This window comes from Strix uralensis, chromosome 2 (assembly GCF_047716275.1).
Source record: "Strix uralensis isolate ZFMK-TIS-50842 chromosome 2, bStrUra1, whole genome shotgun sequence".
NCBI classification, from domain to species: domain Eukaryota; kingdom Metazoa; phylum Chordata; class Aves; order Strigiformes; family Strigidae; genus Strix; species Strix uralensis.
This window is the reverse complement of record NC_133973.1, coordinates 107,234,471-107,258,175: the sequence shown is the minus strand read 5'-3', so window position 1 is coordinate 107,258,175 and position 23,705 is coordinate 107,234,471. Positions and strand designations below refer to the sequence as shown.

Genomic DNA, 23,705 nt, shown 5'->3' with positions numbered 1-23,705 from the left:
GCTTGGAAACTGGAACACCAATCACACAATTAATACATGAATAGCAGGTGGTTCTTTCAAGACTCATTTATCAAGGAACAAAGAAAGTTGTGGGTACAAGGAGTCTCATGCTTACCTTTTCCATCGCAGGTAATTTGACTATAAGCCAAGCACTTTATTCCATAAATAGCGTGAGTGAGCCAGCTTTGAGCTCTCCCTGCTAAGCAGCTGGCTGCACAGCAGTGATCTCCCCTTGAGGTGGGACGCCTCTCGAGGTTACTCCTCAAGGCTGAGAGACCTCGTACCAACTGCGGATCTTTGGTAAGTGACGAGTATTGCACATAACCTTGTATTATAGTGCACTAGATTTTGTGTTGGTAAGTTTCATTTTATGTTGGTAACTCTGAATCATCATTATATACTCTGCATTAAGTAATAGAGTGAACCTTGCCATCAACCTTTGTTAAGTCTCACTTGTACAACACCTTACTTCAACAAAACCACTTTTGCTGATACCTTTGGTGGTGGTTCTTCAAGCAGTCTAAGTCGCCTGTCTGCAACACCACCTTCTTTGCACAAGGCTCCAACACATTCAAAAGCTACACACCTGCACCATTTGCACCCCTTGCTTCATTTCAGAGCCACCCCCTGCATCTGCACACAGTGTCACCTAATGTAGCTTGTTTCTCTCTTATCAACAAACCACATAGCAGGGACTTCTGTGGCCCACCTGTTCCACAATACACAATATGGCACTGAAATGAGGCACACTCGATTTCTCAAGGACTACTCTGTGTGTCACAAGCATGGAGAGGGATGCAACCCATCAAAAAACAGTCATCTCTCTCCTGCAGCAGCAGGGCTTGCCCAGCTTACTTTCTAGCATGAACACAGCTCTGCAAACTTGTTCTGATTAATCTCATCTCTGTTGAAGACTATCTGTCCCACTGGATCCATCAGGCTTGGATATATTTTAATAATTCTTAGCCCCCAAACAGGAAGACTTGCACTCATAATGAGTTTCAGAAAACTGAGTGTTGCTAACTCAGCATTGTGGAAGGGCACAGAAAACATCAACTAACCATTGCTCTGCATTGGTCATGTCTCTGCTGCAGACAGCACAGAAGCATGACTTCTTCCAGTGCACTGTGAACTTTGTTTGCAAATGAAGGGGTGGGAGGAAAGACCAGGAGCACAGAAATTATCTAGGAAAAGTTTGACGCCTGTTCTTATGACAAACAGTTCTAATTCTGTAAACTACAAAAATAACAATTAAATGTAAATTTTAAAAACGATCAGGTGAAAGGCATTTTAGTTGAATGTAATTAGCACCACAGACTGAAGTGTACTATTTTCTGTGTAGTAGTCCCTTCCAGCATACAAATCTCCAGGTACGTGACGTGTTGACAGTAGGAAAGCTTTGCCTATAAGATTTTTTTCCTGCACTTCTGAACTCCACACTGACAGGAAATCTCTGTCTCTGGCATGCTTCCAGCTTCATAACCATAATCCCACGTGAGCTCAGTTCCAGCTTTGACGTGCCTAAGAAATTAAAACATTTGGTCAATTTGTTTGAACTAAGTGAAACAGTACTGTGCTTACAATTTGTCACCAACTCACATGCAAACCCCAAAATCGTAGGGGGCAGGGAGCATCACACAGGCAGCTTGTTGGGAGAGCACCAAGAGAGATATGGAGTGTCTGGCACATGCATGCTGCTTGGCCTACCAGAGCTATGGAGAGCACAAATACCCACAACTATGAGAAAAGAATCGCTTATCAAGCAATAGGGCCAGAGTCTAAACAACCTGCTCTAACTTCAAGGCTAATTCTGGGAAAGAAAAATCAAACAAAAAAAAAAAAAAGGAAAAAACACATAAGTGAATACAACTAAATGAGAACACAGACAGTTTTGTTATTTTTACTATCCCACTGGATATGGTATAAGGGACATCCAGTGAGTAAGCAGGCAGCAGGCTGAGAACAAACAAGATGACTTTTCAAACAGCACATTAATTGCACCCTGGGACTTGCTGCCTTAGGATTGTTCTGGAGGCCAGAAATGTAAAACAACTAAAAGGTGACTGGGCAAGTTCACGGGAGATACACAATTAAGCTCGATGATCCAGATGCAGTCCTTAATGTAGAAAAGTTGTAAAGGGGTGATTTCCAGAAAGCAAGAGGGCCAGCCAGGGGAACATTCCTTCAACAATCTTCTTCCCTAAGTGTCTTCTGCTGACCACTATTACCTCTCTCCACTGGCCTCAGTCCCCACTACACACTTCTTTACCAAGTACCTGAGCAAAAGACTTAGTTAAAACCAAAATTTTTTCTGACATATTTCAAAATATTGTCTTCACAGTTCAGAGAATTCTGAATGGTTTGGGTTAGAAAGGACCTTTAAGATCACCTAGTTCCAACCCCCCTGCCATGGGCAGGGACACCTTCCACTAGTCCAGGTTGCTCAAATCCCCGTCCAACCTGGCCTTGAACACTGCCAGGGAGGCGGCAGCCACAGCTTCTCTGGGCAACCTGTGCCAGTGCCTCACCACCCTCACAGTAAAGAACTTGTTCCTAATATCTAATCTAAATCTACCCTCTTCCAGTTTAAAACCATTACCCCTCGTCCTAGCAATACACTCCCTGGTAAAGAGTCCCTCCCCATCTTTCCTGTAGGGCCACTTTAGGTACTGGAAGGCTGCTAAAAGGTCTCCCCAGAGCCTTCTCTTCTCCAGGCTGAACAACGCCAACTCTCTCAGCCTGTCCTCATAAGGGAGGTTCTCCAGCCCCCTGATCATCTTTGTGGCCTTCTTCTGGACTCGCTTGAGCAGGTCCATGTCCTTCTTATGCTGGGGGCCCCAGAGCTGGACACAGTACTCCAGGTGGGGTCTCACAAGAGCAGAGTAGAGGGGGAGAATCCCGGGTGGGGTCTCACAAGAGCAGAGTAGAGGGGGAGAATCCCCTCCCTCGACCTGCTGGCCACACGTCTCTTAATGCAGCCCAGGATACAGTCGGCTTTCTGGGCTGCAAGTGCACATTGCTGGCTCATAGTCAGTTTATCATCCACCAATACCCCAAGTCCTTCTCCACAGGGCTGCTCTCAATCCACTCATCACCCAGCCTCTATTTGTGCATGGGATTGCTCAACCCACGTGCAGGACCTTGCACTTGGCCTTGCTGAACTTCATGACGTTTGCACAGACCCACCTCTCAAGCCTGTCAGGGTCCCTCTGGATGGCACATCCTTTCCCTGCAGCGTGTCAATGGCAGCACACAGCTTGGTGTCATCGGCAAACCTGCTGAGGGTGCACTCAATCCCACTGTCCATGTCCCTGACAAAGATGTTAAACAGCATGGGTTCTAACACTGACCCCTGAGGAACACCACTCGTCACTGCTCTCCACTTGGACACCAAGCCCTTGACTGCAACTCTTTGAGTGGGACCATCCAGCCAATTCCTTATCCACTGAGTGGTGGCTCTGTCAAATCCATGTCTCTCCCATTTAGAGACAAGGATGTTGTATGGAACAGTTTCAGTGATGTCTGTTGCTCTTCCCTTATCCACCAATGCTGTAACCCCATCATAAAAGACCACCAAATTTTTCAGGCACGATCTGATCTCAGTGAAGCCACATTGGCTGTCACCAATCACCTCCTTATTTTCCATGTGCCCTAGCATAGTTTCCAGGATGATCTGCTCCATGATCTTGCCGGGCACAGAGGTGAGACTGACTGGCCTGTAGTTCTCTGGGTTTCCTTTCTTCCCTTTTTAAAAATGGGGATTGTATTTCCCTCTTTCCAGTCAGTGGGAACTTCACCAGACTGCCACGACTTCTCAAATATGGTGGATAGTGGCTTAGACACTTCATCCACCAGTTCCCTCAGGACCCACGGATGCATCTCATCAGGTCCCATGGACTTGTGCACCTTCAGATTCCTTAGATGGTCTTGAACTTGATCTTCTCCTGCAGTGGGCAGTTCTTCATTCTCCCAGTCCCTGCCTTTGACTTCTGTGTCTTGGGTGGTGTGGCTGGAGCACTTGCCAGTGAAGACTGAGGCAAAAAAGTCGTTGAGTACCTCAGCCTTCTCCATGTCCTGGGTAACCAGGTCTCCCATTTCCTTCCAGAGAGGGCCCACATTTTCCCTAGTCTTCTTTTATGACCAATGTACCTATGGAAGCTTTTCTTGTTGTCTCTGATATCCCTGGCCCGATTTAACTCTATCAGGGCTTTGGTCTTCCTAACCTGATCCCTGGCTGTTTGGACAATTTCTCTGTATTCCTCTCAGTATTCCTTCTCTGCATTCTTCTCTGTATTCCTTCCAGTCTTACAGCCCTTCTCACAGCACAATCCACAGCATCTGTGTCAGTATGAACCAGGGTTGCAAGGCTCCAAAGAGAATATGTGTCCCCTGGGGTCTGTTTGTCTGGAGCAAATCCTCTCCTCTCTGTTCTAAGTTCTTACCTAGTACTCCCGCTGTCATGTGCCTCAGCTAGCTTCATACATACAATTAATCCTTCCACTCCTGAGTTTAGCTGCCACCTTCTTGTGTCTCACTGGCACCCGCGCTCTGTACCTCCCTTTCTGTCATCCACTAAGGGAAGACCCACATCTTTTGCTTTCAGAGGAAGCTTTCAACTCTGAGTATCCTAATGCCATCTCCCCAGGACATGTGCTACACAAAGTCTTGCTCCTCTTGGTAGCTGTGAGAAGAAGGCCTGGAGCCTGCCTGTTTGGCCCACAAAGTGTCTCATCCTTAAGACCCTGTAGGGTCCAATCTGGCACTGTGGGACCCAGATCTGCTGGCTATTCCTTGAGACACAACACTGGGATCAGTGAATCTTGTCTTTCAAAATGACCATGCTGAGCTAAACCTATTTTTCCACTGAAGATTATCACTGAAATGGAGGCATCAAAATTAAGCTTCCCCACTTTACATTTCAGTACAAAACTGAAGAAAAACTCATTTAGTGATAATCATCAGCTGTATTCCTTCAGTCTTTAGTGCACAGCAAGAAGTCACCAATAAGAAGGTAGTTTTATGGTTTCATGATCTAAGTGTGAAGTGCTAGGGCTTGGACAACAGGCCCAAGCCAGAGTTGACCTATAGGTGAATCCTGTATGTTTTATAACTGATAACTATTGTGCTAGTAGGTATTGTACTAGGTTATAACAAACCACCTACTCTGATGTAAAAAGTGCTAAAGCATTGAAGTACTGAAGCCTGAACAACAGGCCCTGAGCCAAAGCTGCTAACTTGTATGTAGTCATTAGTGAAATATGTATGCTCGTTAACAAAAGATGTAGCTTAGATATCATAGAACATGTCTATCCTGAATATATCTTTATCCTTCTTTGTGTAGGGGCAAGTTCACATGGCCATGGAGCCAGTTGTCTGGCCTTGTGACCAGATGTGTGACCTTGCTCATAAATAAATTAGATAAGCAGGGAAAATCCCTTAGCTTCTTCCCTGAGCCCTGGCCAGGCTCTGGGGGAATCTAATGTGAGAGTGAAACCAGATGTTTCCACTTAAAACAAAGGTGCCAGCTATTCTGGCTAGCTGATTTTTAGGTATATAAGGCTGGACCCGCTCACAGCGACTTTGGAAGCCTCACCTACGGGTGGACGCACCGCGTAGGATTTCCCACTTGCTGGGACAGGCTCTCCAAATCCTCGCTGTAACCGGGGCTGCCCAGCGCCTGCGGGTCTGGATGATGGTAACGTATGCAAGTGGTGATGGATCTTTCTTAATCACTATTCTCTCTCTCTTGTAGTAATGATTTGATGCATTACCCTGTATTTTCCCATTTGTTTGCTTTAAGTGCACTATTTTGTCTTTTCTCACTGTATGTTTTCTGTATTACTCTGTTACATTATTTAGTTATCCCCAGTAAAATAGGCCTAGTCTTTTCACTCTGGTGTCTGAGTTTAACTGGTATCCTTAATCAGCAAAACAAAGTGTCTGCACACCCTTAGAATAATTATTTCCTAATAACTAAACACTGCTTTTTCTCCTAGTGCCTTGAATGAACAACATTAAACTTCCAAAAATTCACCTGTTTGTGAAGAACGCCACCCATGGGAAACTTCTGTTGTGAGTCTCTACAAACACACTCTGTGCAAAGAGATTTGGGCAGCAGCTGTGCTGTAAAACAGAACATCTGAATTAGAAATAGTGAAACACCTTGCTGTTGGCTGAAGAACCTATTTTGTCAGATATCTGTCACTACTAAAGGCAGTTTCTTCCTTCCCTTCTCCAGCCCACACAGAATCTCTATTACTCAATGCCATTGCCACTTATTTTTACAGTAACTGTGCCTCCTTAAATATGATTTCCATCATATTATGAAGGTACTTTTGCCTAGGAAAACCAAGTTGTTTTACCAAGCTGTCCTCCAGAATTTATGGTGAGAATTCATCTTAGATTCAGGATGCACCACAAATAATCAATATGTGACAGACCTATCTCACTGTCAGCCAGGGGTGCAGTGCTAGGGAGCAAGCAATAGATCAAATGATTGCGTACGTTGGCAAAGAGATGCGAGATGTGAAAGGTCATTCAGGTGCATGCAGGAACACACATGTGCTCATGGATGCAGAAGAAAGGTTTCAGCAAGATATGCCACTAATCTTAACATCACAATACCTCTGCAATGAAGAACAGCTTAAACATATGCAAGGATTTTGCTGTAAGATACATATTCATGCCAATGAAGAGAAATAAGTTACTCGAAGAGTACATGCAGATGTGTCTATGAACCATTCATCTTAGTTGGAGATGCTTGGTAATTCATTACTATTTCTTGGCAAGTCAAAATTGAGAGACATATTTAGCAGATATGTACACATTATGACAGACCATTTTCTGAAACTATGATTGAATGGTGGAGAAATTTCCTACAATACCGCAACACTTATCCTAAATCAGTACAAGCTAGAATTTACAATGGTTGGGGAACAAAAAATGAGGCTGGGAGAAGGCTTGTGGTTCAATAAAATCTGGCATTTGCTCTCTGGACCCCCAAAAAAGGCTGTTCAAAAACTCAGGAGAAAGATGTCACTCATTACTGGGGAATATTTCACTCAGGAACCTAGTGGTGCCAAAAAACTACAGCTAGTACGTAGCATGCATCATCTTATGGAGGCACTAACAGCTGGTCTGACCCAAGCTGCTGTTCTGTCACTTCGGAGTGCAGGGAGTACCACATAGCCTGCCTCATCGTGCACCTACCACACATATGGTTTATGCGCAAAAGCTTTCTAGTTTATGCAAGTTCATCATTTATTTATTTAAACTAAGATAACTAAGAGAACACATGCAACTTCTTACTTACGTTAAGAAAACGACCCACATTTCCTTCTTTTGTGGCATCCAGTACATAAATATTTTCATTAGCATTCTTCATAAGTGTCCTGTCACCATCAGTCTCCTCACAAAATGTGTCTCGTTTTGACTGCCTGTGATTTTCCTCTTTGCAGTCAGTTTTTAGAGGTACAGTTTTGGATGGCCTCACAACACATGTGTCATCCAGCACACCTGACTTGCCACAATCAACACCCTGCAGAGACAGACTCTTTCTTTTGCATTCTGCACTGTCCATGTCAGCAGACTCAGTCTGTCCAATTTCCATTGGATATTCTTCCTTCTGCTGCTGAGTGAGTTCTGTCAATGAACACATAAGTTATTTGTCAACACCAGTTTAGGGCCAAAGCCTTTCCCTTGTTTGGCCCTGAACTCTTATCCACCCACCCTTCGTTCTTCAAAATGTACGCAGCTTCCTTGCTATTTACAAGTCTATAACACAACTGCCCTTTTCCATGTCTCTCATCAATCCTCCCACAAACGACTGTTTCCTGCTATGGTGCCTAAAGCACTTGCTCAAGTCTCCTGTGAGTGACCTAGTCTCTCATTCTTCTCAAATCCCATTCCAGATTGACTTCTTCCACACAGCATTTTATCACCATTCTCCACCTTAATTCCTGAGAAAATCACAAACTGTAATTAAAACAGAAACAGGATGCATGTGTGAATAGCATCAGTTTCACACTGTCTCTCCAACTTGAGGTCCCCCCACCCCTGCATTATATTATCCTGTTCAATTTTGTTGACTGGAACATATATTGGGTGTGACACAGATTTGCAAGACTGACTTTCCCACAATTGCACTGTATTTGAGAAGCTGCTGTCAGGAATGTTCAGCATGACCCAGGATCAACTTTGCAGGCAAAAGACTGCTCTGTACCAGTTAATGTACTGTATTATGCAAGGCAGCAATACTTTCTGTACCGCTGAGCTCTCTTAAGACAGCCTAAGCATTATGTGGACAACATTATTCTACTCTGAGAATATGCCTGCCCACATCCAAAGATCACTTTCTACATTTTAAGTCTTATCAGCTGATGGGGCACAATTGTACTAACAGTGCAGTATTTATAGCTCTGCAAACCTACTTTCTTTTCCTTTCTTTGTTCCACTGGTTAGTTTTGTTTTGCTTGACTGATGAATCTGAGAACTATTATCTTCATCTGAGCTGGCACTGTGCACCAGTGTATCAATCTCCTTTAAACAGAATAAAAGATAATGAAAAGGCTGTGATATATTGTTGCTGTATGCAACTCTGGGTCAACACAGGATAGCAAGTGGCTTTTAGGACTCTAAGGTTGAAGTTTCAAACCTACTATAATGCATGGCTATGGCTGAGTTTCAAAAGTTCATACATTTACTGCAATGCAACATTTATCTTCATTTCAAATTATCCTTCAGAATAACCTGTAAGGAGCTCTCCACTCAATAAAACATTTAAATAAGTGCTTAAGTCCCAACAATGTCACCAGAATTTAAACACATTTGTGTAAGTTGCTGAACCAAAGCCCAAACATGCTTTGTAAAAAGTTTGAGTAAAATGAACAGATGTAGCAAGATTTCTTCTCTCCCACCCCAAAAAGGCAATTAGTTATGGGAGCTCCAGAATGGACAGCACTGCCAAACGTTAGCATGAAAATCCCACATGCATTTCTTAAGTGCAATGAAACCAATGAAACCTACAGAGTAAGTTTACCCCAGATTCCCTCCTTTCCAACGCTTCATACCCAGATCAAATTCTCCCAACTATGCCACTGCATGAGAAAACTGCATCCGACTCCCAAGATTTTCTTCTCTCCCTGCTATGTCATTCTTTGGGGAGACATCACAAAAATATAACCACTCTGGCCACCTAACCCTGGAGTTAGTTACAACAGGGGGTGGAGGAGAAGAGTGATTTCTTAAGATTCTCAAGGCTGGAGTGTAAGTGAAGGGCGGAGAAGGGGAGGCTGTGGGAGTAGTTAGTGCTGGTCTCAGGGAACATGCTGAAGGACTGATACATAGCTTCCAGCACACCAGCTTAGCTCACAGTGTGACACGATCTCATGAAGAAAGATCATTAGAACTTTTTAAATGTATAAAATGAAAAGGTCAATATTAACATACATATTCAGCACAGTGCAAAATGAATCCATTAAAGCCACTTACTATTACCATTTTTAGCTGGTGATTATGAAAAGCAACTGTTCTAGTTCCAGGCCTTCTTGCGGTTGAAATACTTAAATTCCTTGGATGGACCCTGTACAGAAAGGTCAAAAGGAAATTATAAAAGACAGAAAGACCCCTAAGTAACTCTCGCAACACACATTTCTCTAACAGTCTCTAGTTCATAAAAAACAGACTACACCAGAGCCTGCAGCCAGGCCTCGCCCCAAGTTCTGTGACTATTTTGCCTTTTAGAATTGAGGACCTAGGTTAAGTTCCCAATAGTATTTGTTAAAAAACCTCCAGTTATTCATGCTTTTTTGAGAGAACAGCAGATGCTTTTACCTCCTTTTCCAGTTCTCCAGCCAAGAACCAAATTCTCTTACTATTAATATATCAGATCATCTCAAAATAGAGCACCTACAGACATTTTAACCTTTTTCCTGATACCACTTTCAACAGTTTTGACAGTGCAGCTTTCAAACAGGAAAGCAAAACTGTTGCAGGGACAAGGGACAGAGAGACAGAGGGGGAGACAGGCAATATATGGCAGATACAGAAAATACTCTCCCACAGAAGAACGTCACTCCTTCACATCAAAAGAAGGTTGGGGAAGTATGAAAAGCAGTATCTGGCACATACATTTAAAACATCTAAAATCACATTCATTTGGATTATGTTCAGAGTGCAGTAGAAAACACATTTCAAAACTAATCTTAGTATCTGTACAATGTCTAGCAATAAGTAAACAGCTTTTATTTGAGAAAATTTTCAATGAAAAATGTATATATGTTTTCTTGCCACAAAAAACCTCATGGCACTTCTCTGGGCTACTGATAATGGCAACAAATGCTACTCTTTAAGGCTTTCTTATGACTTAAAAACCTTTGTAAATTCAAAAGGTGCAGTAGCCACAAGAAATTGTGACCTTATTACACGATTATATTGTTTGTCCTTTTAAAGGCAATCTGTTTGGCTGAATGACATGTCAAGCTTAGCACACTGATGTCCTCTCAAAGGTTCCTCAGCTCAGCTGGGTTGTCATTTCTTAAGAGGCAGAATAACAAAGTCGTCTTGTCTGTCGTATGTTTTACATAGCCCACATGCCAAACATTTTTATCCTCAGGAAAGGAAATTTATGAAATTTAAGGTAGCAGTGCAGTAAACACAACTTTAAAACTGTGCTTCCCTGCAATTTTTAGTAACAGCACTTAGTAGAAGTAAAATCTAGCTGATTGCTGATAATTATGTAATTTACAAAATTATGAATTCATTAGGTTTCCAAGATACTGAAATGCAAGTGAGAATATACTGGCAGGTATTGAAAAAAGTTTCCATTTGCAATTTCATGGTGCTTCTCAAAGATCCACAATAATCTCCTACTATGAAATGAGCAAGAATTTGCAATCATTTATGGCTAGTACAAAGAAAGCATTTACAAAATACTGTGACAGAGCAAGGAATAAAGTTTAAGAAAAGAAGATCCTGACTTCCTTCTGAATAGACTACAGCATGCTACTGACAAAGCCACAGGGTTATTTTGCAGCAATTTTACTTTAGGAATCCTGATAGTGTACAACACTGACTGTAAAATGAAAACAGGACCAGAACTTTTGTGTAATTCACTGCAAAAGTGAGGTGTCATCACACTCCTAATGGGAAAGGTTAAGACTCCTGCAGGAAGGGTTAAGTTACAAAGAACAAGAGGTTTAGAGACTGGGAGTAAAGGACAGGAAAGTTGGTGGCTAATTTGTTATCAAACCCTTCGGTGTCATCAAGTATCTTTAAATCATTTATCTCAAGTATCTTTTATTAATTCTTTCAAACTAGCATAATGATTAATGCCCTGAACAGATCAACTATACCTAGGAAATGAATTGGATTTCTAGAAAACACCAAGTGGTACACACAGTAAGTAAAATTAATATAGAGGAAAAACTGTCCCACTAGAAGAAATAATCAGGGATTAACAAAAAATTTGAGAAAGAAAAAAACCCACCCTCAGCTGAGGACATTCAGTTCTACTCTGAGTTTTACAAAGGACTTTCTAGAATAGCAGAATATTAGTTTTGTTATGCTTAAGTTTGCTTTGGTAAACTTACTGGGTTGATTTGTTTTCACTATGCACAGTCCGAGACAAAGATTCCTGCTTCTCAGGAATGTCATTTTTGCCAGTCTGCACTAGTTCAATCACAGAGTCTGAACAATCAGTGTCAACTTTTCTTTTTTTGAAAAAAAAGCCATGGCCTCTGTCATTCACAGCACTCTTCTCTTTCAGCTCTTGACCAGCATCTCCCAATACTTGAGCTTCAGCTCTGCTCATTAATCTGCCTGGAAGAAAAAAAATTTTTTTTTTTCAACTGTGTGTTTGCTAAGATGGGTCACACTCACTATCACAGCTCAAGCTTACACTAAAAAAATACAAGGAAATTATTTGGGAAAGCAAAATAAAATGCAGTTAATATTGAAGGAAAACTAGTCCTGGCACAGGATGCACAGATCCGTGAGGGAAAAATCAACAGTCTGAGATAGGCTTTACTCCAGGATGTTTTGATTGTTTCTCCAGCACCATTCCCGTGTGGAGTTCTTCAAGGTTCTTCTGTCTGTTTGATCATCTTGCAAGTTAAGCTTATACTGACTCACTTCTCTTCCAACCCTGTATTTCTCTGCTTGGTTCTCAAAAATATTCCAGGGCACAGGCCACAGAAGAGGAAGAATTATACTATGCATCTTCTGTTACCTGAGTAAGTACAAACAAATGTCCCCTTGTCGATATCATCTAGGCAGCGGACGCCCCAGCCTTTCTTCTCCGTGTTGAACACTTGCAACCTGACTTGAATGCCGTGCTGTACAACTCTGTTCTGACACATCATCTTGTTACACCTGCACAACACACTACACTCATAAATTCTGTTGAGAGGAAGCAAAACAAAACACAATATAAAAGAATGCATTACCAAAACAAAGTTGCTATTATTAATTTCCCTCCTCAGCATTAATAAGGCAGTTGACTAAAAAGATAAACACTCTAGCTGAAACTGATTGTGCAGCAGTGCTCTGAAGCTCATGACTTTCTTGATTGTTGATTCATTAAATTTAAGTCTGTCAGCCAGATTTTGGTATAGGTAGACAAGAAAAAATAAATGCTACCTTTTTATTTTATAGGAATAAATTACACAGAAGCAGAAACCCCTATGAAGCACCTCATTCTATGCTGGAACAGATTTTAGCAAAGACATCCTGTCTGCCTGGATCTCACTGTAGCTCTCATGAGTTTTAGGATTTAACAAAATATTTCTAAAAGAATTCACAATTGTGCTTTTTTTGCATTTGTTTCTGGGTTCACTGGCAGCTTTAATTCTGCATGCCGACCATAAACTAACATCACACAGCAACAAAGGACTGAAAGGGCCTCCTTAAGCCTGTGTGTTCAGCCCTTGGCTACTGCAGAAAACCACCTTGCACAATTCCTCTCCTAAGCACCTGAGGTTACTGGCACCTTCCCCAGGCCACATATTAATCCATGGGAGCTGAATAAGAGAGAGGACAAACACTTGCAGCACTGGGACAGCCCTGAAGACTCTTGGAATAGTCACACATAACCAAGTCTGGCAACAGGAACTGGCTGATGTTTCTTTAGGACTCTGGTGCTACAGAGCAAATGGGCAGACAAGATACAGGGCAAAAAGCAAGGGTGACTTCCGCTTCCCATTTCTTTGGCTGATATACGCTGTGCTGATCGTGTGATAAACCTCCTTCCCTTGTGGCAGGTCTCCTTCCCCTCTCCCTTCTCCCCTTGGCATGCCTGAATGAACCAGCACGTGCACCAGATATGGCCTGAACTCCTGAACCAGCTAATACTATGTTACTCTTCACACTCTTCTTGGACCTTGAACTAAGCTGTGAAAATTGTAGTATCTGCAGTACAAAAGTGGTTTTTTCCTCCTATTACTCAAGTCACATTAATTATTTTTTATCATCCTGATCTGTCTGTAGAATTGTGACAAAAACAGAAGGTTTCAGTAATCCAGAAACTGCAGTTCTTTTAGTCCTGTAGCACTTACACTACAGAAGTAAAATAAGAGCATACAAATAAAATAACGTTATAGTTTGATCTTTCTTACCCACTAGGTACAGGCCCTTCCAGTCTTTTGTAACTGTATCCACGGGATGTTTTAATACTTGGAGACAGGGAAATTTTACTACAGCCTCTTGCTGTTAGCTGTAGGCATGCACATTTTGACCTAAAAAATAACAGTAAAACATCTCAGAATGTATCTGGGGCAGCGTAAATCCAATATAAATCTAGATAATTTAAAATGTACTTGACTATACACACACACACTTTTATATATACCTATATTCCCCCACCCCCCTTCACTCCACAAGGCAATTTCAGGCACCCTGCCCTTCTCTTTGTCTCTTGGCTGGTCATGTGTGCTTTACAATAATCATGTTCTCTCCACCCCAACCCCATTCTTCTGTCAAGCTCCTTAAAAGGCACATGCAAACAGCTGAAGTACAACTGAAATTTATTATAAACAGGACGCTGTCAAATGGACTGACTGAATGAAAATGACCGGTTCTGGCACAGCATCCCAGCCTGTTAGCCATCCCTTTGCTACCTTCCTCCCACCCTAGCCCCTAGGAAGTGAAGAATTTCACAGTGTGGAGTGGAGAACTCAAACAATAATGCTGGTCTTCACCATCTTACGTCATGATAACTCCAAAGACCCCCAGCGTTTGTGCAAACAGCAATGGACCAAATCCCGAACCCGAAAACCGCACATCAAAAGCACCTCAACTCTTGGGAGAGTTCAGCGCAAAGAAGCAGCATGCTATGTGCTTGCTGTTCCCCACTGCTCAGCTGGATCTAAATAACTTTAATTACTGAAGCTTCATTATACTAGGCTGTGATTTCAAGCTTTTGTTGGGTCATGGGCAATTACACCGCACACTAGCACATGGAACTGCCCTAGCTATCAATAATATAAAATGGATTCAACTCCAAATAATATCTACAGGCAAAGATCAGGTCAAAGACAAACACCCTTCAAGAAAGCAGACAAAATTATCACCAAACTCACATATGTGAACTGTGGCAGGTTCCCACAGAGTAATATGTAGCCCAGAGTTACTGGGCTTTAGAAAAAGACAGCAATGACCAACACCATTTGAACTGGGCAGAACATCAGTGTGTTCTGTGACCACAGGGTTTCTGAGTTTCTGATTAGACACAGGGAAGGATGGGATGTAGAGGTTGTGAACGGGGATGTTTCTTCCTCTTCCCTCAGTAACCTTCTGAGTTCCAAATGATCTGGTCTCTCCAGGCTCTCCCATCCCATCTCTAGGATACCATCCCACAGCAGGAGCTGCAGCAGAAGTTGTCATGCAGGATCCTTCCCTGCCTGCCAGGAAAACGAGCCTTCCTCTGCTGGCACAAGACTCTCCCTTCCCCACTCCCTTCCCAAAGCAGAGAGATCTGCTTCCCAACTCCACCTGGAGGAGAAGCACTGCCAATTTGGGAAGAAAGGGAAAGGAACACAATAATCCACCTGTTGATCGCTTCCTTCCCTACAACAGAGGCTGGACGGGTAGGAGCACCCAAGTTCTGGAGAAGACAAAGACACAGTGGTGTCAGTCAACACAGAGCATGGCACAAGACAACCACCGCAGATATTTCAGCAGCATCAGTCCTTCGTTATTTGGCACTGTTTGGTACTGCAGGCCTTCACACTTACACCACCACCCTACTATTGAGGCATCATGTGTCATTTGTTTGGGATTAGACTTTTCTACCTACCTATCAATGCAACCATCTGTGCAGTCACATGAATCAACAAACATGCTGGAGAAATTGTTGAGATAATATCCACGTGGCCACGATGCCCTCCGATATTTGAAATAAGGTAGTCTTGCATGGTCAAGATCATTACAGAAGGAAATGGGGACAGACTCGGCCCCATTGCTAATATCAAAATCAAACACAAGGGGTTCGGGATTTACAGTGTTCCTGCCCAACAGTACGTATGTGTTGAAGGAGAAGTGATCAACGAATAAGAAATTGCACTCTGTTTCAAACAAATAATTTTGCACATCTTGAAAGCTTCTCAGACTTCGACCACAAGGAGCTTTATAATTCACATCCAGTGACTTTGAAAGGCAATCTGCTTTTGCATGGCGTCTTTGAAAGTGAAACAGGATTGGTATCTTAAGAGGATTTTCGCCCTTGTAGAAGCCCGCTGATCTGTTGGCAAGACATGCACTAGAGCACTTGTGGTGCTGATACTGCGGGTTTAAAGGTAAATCTTGAATTTTACTAGATGCTTCTTTACTCCCTGAACCTGTTCTTTCCATCTCTTCCTTTTTGCTATTTGGAATAAAAGAAAAAAAATAAAATAAAAAAAGCAGCATGTTAGACAACCAGTAAAATGGTGGTTTTTGGTGGTTCAATATTATTAGTGCAGGAAAGAAACAGCCCATTGCTAGAAGGTCAAGGGTTTCACTGAATCACCGTTTGCATTGTGTTACTGTCCTAACATCATACGAAGACATATTCAGTGACATTAAGAAAGAAAAAACAAAATGCAAGAGCTTCTTCCCAGAAAGAACTTACATACTAAAACACAGAACGGACATTAAAAAAAAAGAAAAAAAAAAGGAACGATATCTGTACCCACATCTTCCAAATCAGTACCCAAGGCTAAATACAGAGACACTAAGTCACGTGCCTGACAATCTGCACAGTCTGTGAAAGCCTGAGAACTGAACTCAAAAACTGTTAAGTCCTAACCTTGAAAATACTCATGGATCTTTATTCACAACCTAATGCCCTGTTTTACTCTGCAACGCTCTCACATGGTAAATTAGACAAGTCTACTCAAAACCTCAGGTATTCCATGTAGGTCAAGTTAAAAAATATTTTCACTTTGAAAACTGGCAGAATTCAAAATTAGAAATACAAGAGAGAGATTAAAATCTCTCTCAAATGCACTAAAGAGTGTGTCAAATAAGGAACTGGAATAAACTATTAAATACACCGACCTGTGAGAACCTTCTACAGAGTTTGCAGTGTTGTCATCTGTAAGAAGACAGTGCGATTTGGGTTTGGTTTCCTGTATGCCCTCTCCATCAAACACATCACTTACTGAAAAAAAATGGAATGCAAGCAAAAAATTAGCAATCCACATTTCAATTTATAATCAAACTTACTTTAGTTACTAAAGAGATACCTGTCAAAATACATTAAAAACAATGCATTGCTATGAACTACAGCTGACAAAGAGCATGCTAGCAAGTGCCCTACTAAAAAAAGAAGCTGCTTTTTATAACTAAGTCATGTGTTTGCATATAGGTGTGCAAGTGAGTGACTAGCTGACACACAACACACGCTCTCACACTTTCTCTCCTGCTCCTCTTCTCTCCCTCCATCTCTCTCCTTCCCTTTCCCCAAAGGGGAAAAACTTAAGTGTGCATTGACAAACTTGAGGCAGAAATGCATCATGAAGGTTTACCCTTTTTCACAGACCACCAGGTGATTTGCACATTAAAATCTTCCATGTAGCTTTCAAAGAGCATGGAGACAACACGCATATGAAACACATATACAGATTTCCCTTCATTATCTGAAGTGAAAGGATGCCAAGGTGTTATAGCTAGCGGAGCCATGCACAAGATGACTCTGCTTGCAGCCAGCTCAGGTTCATCAGGGCTTACTAGTTCAAACTCTCTTCACTTCACACAAGCCATATACACGTATACACAAACCACAAAAGTACAAACCCAGGTTGAGAGTCCTCAGTTCAGTACCTGAGGAAACTAAAAATTACGGTTTTTTCCCTTGTAATGCTAACAGGCTTCTCAGAGCTATTTTAGTGATTTCAACAAAGGGAAATAAGCTCCTGGTGGGTAAAACAAGACAAATTGAATCCACGTACCAAAAAAATACAATTGAGATGTACATACCATTTGTCAAGGTTAGGAGATCACCTAGATTAGCTTCATTCACCAGTGCCCAAGCTTGCCAGCATTCTATGCAAAAACCAAAACAAAACAGATAATAAGTGTAATTTAAGCAATGATAATAGGGACAATGATAATAGGAAAAACAAGGTATAAGTCCTCCAGAGACACTTGTTTCCTTACTATGCAAATCTGATACTCTTAGAAACCTTTTGCACCACAGTCTTTAATAGAAACACCTATGAATTACAGTAAAATTACAGCTCATATTAGTAGTTGTGAATCAGCACCAAATATCCTCCAGCTTTTGGAAAGCTGCTGGAATGCTTCCAAACACACACAAACCAGTAGCCTCCAGTGGCAGTAATGAACATAAACACAATTTAGTGTAAGTTTCTCTCTTTACTTTGTCATCAGACTAGTCATCTTCCTGCTAAGAAGGGCTGGATCTTGGTAGACCAAGTTAACACTACTCCTAAATTGGTGGAAATGGGCTTCAGATAGTAAGAATACAAAAGAAGAGACCAGTTCTCTCTCAACCTCTTACCCCATAAAATAAATATTTCAAGGTGGCAGGCAAATGTCAGAAAAATCCATGTTAATATTTTAGTTTGAAATTGTTACAGAACAAAGCACAGAAAAATTCAAATTTAACTATGTCACAGATTCATTGTGTCATCTGGGGATTCAAGTTCAACTTTTATCTCCGCACTGCTGCAATATTTTGTCATAAAAATCAAGATGTGGGAGCTCAAGTACACAAAAAATTGAGCTACCAATTTAGAGCTAGCAGAACAATGCAGAGCATGTGGCTATACCAATTTAAAAGCATCTTACACTATTGTACATTTTCTTGCATAAAAAAGCAATAAGATCCATAGATTACATTTACATGGAGACTTAATAAAAAAAAAGTAATTTTTCTGAATTAAATAAACCAGTAAAAATAAACCTATGTACTGCTCCAAGCTTATCAGACTTCTGATTTTGACGTGGATAAAGGAAACTTATTTCCATGAAAATCAGGAACAATCTGAAACACATTGCTGTCACATTTTCCTACTAATGTTTCAAGTTATAATGGTGTCTCTGACATGAAATAATACTTATATGATTATAATCACTGAGATCAGCTTGAAAGGCTAAAACTTCTGACGATAAAACACAAGACACTGCAGATATTTTGTTACTTCTCAAGAATAAACGTTTCAGTTCCATGTGCTTAAGAGCCACACATTGTTTGAAAAAGTGTACAGGCAAAACGCATCTGAAATTATTAGTCTTTTTTTAAAAAGCAGATGTATTTTTAAAAGTGCTTAAAAACGCCAAGTAATTTAAAGTCAAAGGTATCTGAATTGTGGCAGCTATCACGCATTCCTACACAAAGCAGACCACAGCTCCCCTGCAGTCCAGCTTAAGCGTTGCAAGGATTTCAAACCTTGGTTTGTGGCAGTTCCATTCTTGATCTTTCGCTTTAGCAACAGCAGCACATTTTGCACCTGCTCAAATATGACGTCCACTCTTCTACCTCCTAGTTGTGTCCAAAACGTCTTCAAATCACCTGAAATACAAATTTCCATTTACAAATCTGTAAAGCTCCTAAGAAGTCTAAAACCACAAGTAGCTCCTAGAGGACTTTTCAAAGGCTCCCACTCATTTCACTGGGAGGCACTTCTGAAAAACCAGCCAGGACAGCTGTCTTCTTTCGTAGGCTTAAACCTTCAGAAGTCTATTCCTAAACCTATCATGAAAGTGAACCAGAAGTCGAGTGACAAAACGGAGTGGATTCTGATGGTACGTGATGCTCCCTTCAAGTAACTCTCCAGGCATCTCTACAAAGAGTGCTGTGGAAGCCTTTCTCCAAACACTAGCAAATTATACTATAATCACCACTGAAACTCACAGAAATGAAATGGAAGAATATTTTCAACTGAATGAACTGAACATATTTTTAAACAAAAGTAATTTGGAAATTTTTTTATAGCTGTAACCTGCCTTGGCTACACAAGCTGACTCTATTGTCCCATCAATATTTTTGGTATGTTTTCTAGGGAAGAAAATGTTCAAAATATTTTCAGATAAAACTAGTTTGATAATTTTTGTTCACCAAGCGATATCAGTTGTAGTAATTTATATACCCCTTATATCGTGCCTCCTTCATCCACTAGAAATATTTATAAAGAACATTTTGTTTAAAGATGTTTTTCAAGCTACTGGTTCAGAAGCTCTTCTTTTCCAAGTGTAAGTGCCTTTGAGGTACTAAGGTCATTCATGGAAATTCTTGTTAAAACATTAGCAGTGCACCTTTGGCAAGGACTCTGAAAATGGAGTATGGTTCAGTGTGTCAACAGACGATGCCAGAAAAGAGAACAGGCTCTCTCTCGTGATTAACGTTTCTCTTCTTCAGTGATCAAGCACAAAAGAATAAGGAAATCTGTTCTCCTACTCCATTTCTGGAGGCAGAGTCCACTGTCACCATTATAGGTTTACATTTCAGTTTCAGGCAGCAAATCTCAGTTGGCAAATGTGCTAGGGTGACACCTCCCCAGCAGTCATGAATTACTGCATTCTTGTAAGGCTAGTGAAAAAGTACTTCCTTAATTTTTGATTTAGCAGAGAATGACTTCTGCTGCCCTAGACACCAGAAGCTAAATAACGCTATGGTAGTACAGAGCCTATGGCTACTCTCAAAAGCATCATGATAGCGGTGAAGAAAATAACAATCTTTTGTCACCACAACCCCAGCTGCTTATGTCACCAGCAGCTAAAGATCATATTTAATATCAATAGGCAATGGTGAAAGTACTTTATCTTGTAAAATAACTGATTTGACACTAACACTCAACATCATTTAATGAGCTTTTATATGCATAAGAATTTTTTAAAAAAAATGTGAAAAGGTCAAAGTCCTGTTACAAAAAATGCCCACAGCACTTTCTGGAAACCTACACTACTGCTCCAAGAGACAACATCTGCCCTGTGCCATTCCTATCCTTTTGCTGTTCAGGACAGTATCACAAATTTTAAATACCAAGAAATAAGAATATTTAATATCTGTATTTAAAAATATACATTTAGAAATTCTAGTAAGAATTTCCACCACTGCAGATTAAAACTGCTGTCCATATTTCTTATCTGGTTTCAGATATTTCAAAACATTTACTAAATTTGGATAGCACTGGTGGATAGATTACTTCAGATGATGGGTGACAGAACAGTTTCTCATTTCTGGATCATCAGTTCTAATCTTGCATAGGCTGATAGGAAATAAAACATATACTACTACATGTAGTGCTCAAACCACTCACTCAACTTGGAAACGTTTTCCTAATTCTCATGATGGAGTGCCCCAAAACTCTAGCGGCAAAAACTTGCTTTTGCCTAGAAAAGCAAAGATTGCATATGAAGTTCATAGAATAATTTTAATTTCAAATAAGACAAATGTCCACATCACTAATCTCTCCAGTGTTAATGCTGCTATTATCAACCCCAGACAGGAAATGGACAGACACAGGATGCATCTACCCTGTCAGCATTCAAAATGATCTCAGGGTGTGGACTGGCATCTGGTGGCAATAGTTCTAAAGTTCTAAACCTGGCTGAGGCCATTATCTCTGGGATGATTTTCTTTTCCCTCTGTAGGACCCCTGTGGCCATATTTTTTCAGCACTGTGCAGGGGAATGATGCTAGAGTAAGAAACAGGCAGTCAAGGCCAGGGTTACTTATGCCAGCCACCGGAAAAAATACTTGGGTGCGTGTTTCCTATAAAGGACCTGACTAACAGGTCTGACTAACATCTTATGCATACACCATAAAAGGCAAAATATTATCATCTAGTTACCATTTTCACACCAGAAGTGATGCCAAATATATACTACCTTCCCCTTTCCCTCCATAAAACAAAATTATACTACCTTCAATCCTCTCCTCCCTGGAACTGGAAAGGTCCTGCACTTCAAGCACTGCAAGAGGTACAGAATGGACAAGTAAGAGATCAGGTGAAAAATTAAAATGGTTGTAGCTACTTCATTTTTCAAGATTTATACGAGTAAATACTACAGCAGGTATCAGTGGGAGCACTGTGAGAAAGAGGTGTGATGAAATAGTCATCCCACTTTCAGTCATCCCATGTCTTGTCAAGACCTAGCTGAAGAACACTCAAATGAAACATGCTGTGTGAGGAATTTTTTTTTTTTTTTTTTTTTTTTTTACACACAGGTCATTTCTTATTGTCCCTCAAGCATGAATCTGTCACGAGATGACCCATCCTCTCCAGCACATTCAGCTGAGCCTACATAATCCCCACTTTCTATTAGTTCACATTACTCTCTTTTTTTTAAAATTAATGCTGTCAGTACATTGGTACTGCAACTAAACTAATTTATTTAGGAAAAAATTAAGGCTTTCTTGGGTAAAAAAATTACTGAATCTTTTCTCAACAGATGCAAGATAAAACAAGATATCTCCGCTGTAATAACACTCAGTAGAAGTAAGGCAGCATTCTTCGACCACATCGAAGACACCATATTTCTATCACCACAAATGACACAGAGAACATAAAATGTACCATATTTATAAGTTAACTACTTAATTTTTTCTATGCTATAACTGAAAATACACTCCTATTCATTCTGTCATAAAAAATTCATTTAGCTGACTGGGAGAAGAGGTTAAGTGAAGACTGCTGATTCCTAGAGAACTTTTCCACACCATCTGCCTAATGACTGCTCAAAACATTTTTTTTTAAGGCGTACTTCTTTTCTCTTCCATCTTCTGGGGCGGCTGCATGGAGGGGGCTGTTACAGTCGTTGGGATACCGCCAGCACTGAGCCCAGCTCAGGTAGGAGAGCGGTGCGTTGATCTTGCTGTCCTCCGACACCACTGCAGGGTCAGCGAGAGGGGCCTGCGGACAGGAGCCAGGCTGCCCGTCAGGCTGCGAGCGCTGCACCAGCGCTCGCCAAGGGCTGACATGGGGCGAACCTGGGGCGGGGGCGAACCTCTCCTGGGGGCGAGACTCTGATCAAGGGACCACCCTGGGGCCGGCCCTGGGACACTCGCACACCATTCAAGGCCTCGCCCCAGCACCTTCCACCCTCCTCTGGCCAATGACTCTCAGCTCATCTGGGGATGGAGGAGAGAAAAGGATTAAGTCGGGCGGCGCCGACAGAAGGTCACACCGCCATGCTGAGGCGCGGGGGATACCCAGACCCCCCTACTCCTTCAGGCAGGCGTTCCTCGGGGTGTGGGGAGCAATGGGCTGCGGCCTGGGAGAGGCCAGGCCCAGCCCCCGAGCCGGGGCCAAGGATCCACACGGCCCCGCCTGCACCACCGGCGTTATTTACCGCCGCAAGGCCTCCCGGGGCTTTGCTGAGGGGACGGTGCGGCCCCGGCAGAGCCACGGGCCAGGCCCCGGCCAGCCGCCGCCGCCGCCGCCGCCGCCCTCCTCCTCCTCCTTCTCCTCCTCCTCCTTCTCGCTCGCCACCGCCCCCGAGCCCGTCCCCGCTTAACGGTACCTGCGGGCGGCGCACGGCCGGGCCGAGCCGGGCCGGACCGGGCCGCGCTCCCCCCCGCACGCGGGCACGCTCCGCCACCGGGAGCGCGCTCTGCACCGGCGCCGCTGTCGCCCGCCAGGGGGCGCCACCCCTCCAGGGACGCCCCCCCGCTGCCCGCCCCCCCCGCTTCCTGCCCCCCCCGGCCATCGCCCCGCCCCTACGGCGGGAAGCGCGCATGCGCACTAACGCCACACAGCCCCGCCCTCCGCCCGGCTGGGGCCAGGACGCATGCACCGAGCCCATAGCACCTCCCCCTCCCCTGCGGTCCTTGATGATTGGACACCGACTCTTCCGGTTTGTGGCTACTGCGCATGCGCAGGGCGGGGCCGTACCGCACGAGCGAATGGCGGCACGCAGGAGGTGGGCCGCTCGCGGAAGGCCGCGCGGTTTTCTTTGTTGCTATTGGCTGCGGCGGGGGTGCGGCGCTCGTGGCGCTGGCCAATGGGGCGGCGCTGGAGGGGGAGGGCGGGCCGTGCTGCCGCGGAGAGGCCGCGGGGGCGGGGGCAGAGCCGGGAGGTGCGTCCGCCATCTTGGGGGCGGGGCGGGCCGGGCCGGGCCGGGTGTCCCTGCTGTGGGGGCGGGGCGGTGCCGTAACCCCTTGGTGGCCGTGGCGAGGCGGGCTGGGCGCTGTGGGACCGTCGCCATCTTGGCACAGAGTCGCCCGGCCGGGGAGGGTGAGGGGGAAAGGGCTGGTTGAGGCAGCT

The 23,705-nt window shown here is 43.0% G+C and overlaps 2 protein-coding genes across 12 annotated transcripts in view; one reads left to right on the top strand and one right to left on the bottom strand.

Annotated features, from left to right (window-relative positions):
* Positions 1-51: 51 nt before the first annotated feature.
* Positions 52-23,047, bottom strand: SETDB2 (SET domain bifurcated histone lysine methyltransferase 2). Of its 11 annotated transcripts, none has more exons than XM_074859694.1 (16): positions 22,963-23,047; positions 22,204-22,570; positions 21,364-21,411; positions 18,887-19,009; positions 17,452-17,517; positions 16,531-16,633; positions 15,290-15,856; positions 13,611-13,730; positions 12,227-12,396; positions 11,589-11,817; positions 9,490-9,580; positions 8,430-8,538; positions 7,313-7,641; positions 6,035-6,123; positions 3,187-3,311; positions 52-1,521 (listed from the first exon to the last, which is right to left on the bottom strand). In XM_074859694.1, the coding sequence occupies exons 2-16, from the start codon at positions 22,235-22,237 to the stop codon at positions 1,328-1,330; spliced, it is 2,397 nt and encodes a 798-aa protein (XP_074715795.1). In that variant the 5' UTR covers positions 22,238-22,570; positions 22,963-23,047; the 3' UTR covers positions 52-1,327. The 11 variants fall into 11 exon arrangements, 10 of the variants coding, with proteins under 10 accessions (XP_074715795.1, XP_074715798.1, XP_074715797.1 ...); XM_074859697.1 differs by having other exon boundaries at positions 22,204-22,352; positions 22,963-23,035; XM_074859696.1 differs by lacking the exon at positions 22,963-23,047 and having other exon boundaries at positions 22,204-22,352; positions 22,447-22,934.
* Positions 23,048-23,344: 297 nt separating this feature from the next.
* Positions 23,345-23,705, top strand: part of CAB39L (calcium binding protein 39 like) — a 67,411-nt gene continuing 67,050 nt past the window's right edge. Inside the window, exon 1 of the mRNA XM_074859681.1 lies at positions 23,345-23,361. The gene's annotated coding sequence lies outside the window, so the exon portion shown is untranslated. The remainder of the gene's footprint in view (positions 23,362-23,705) is intronic.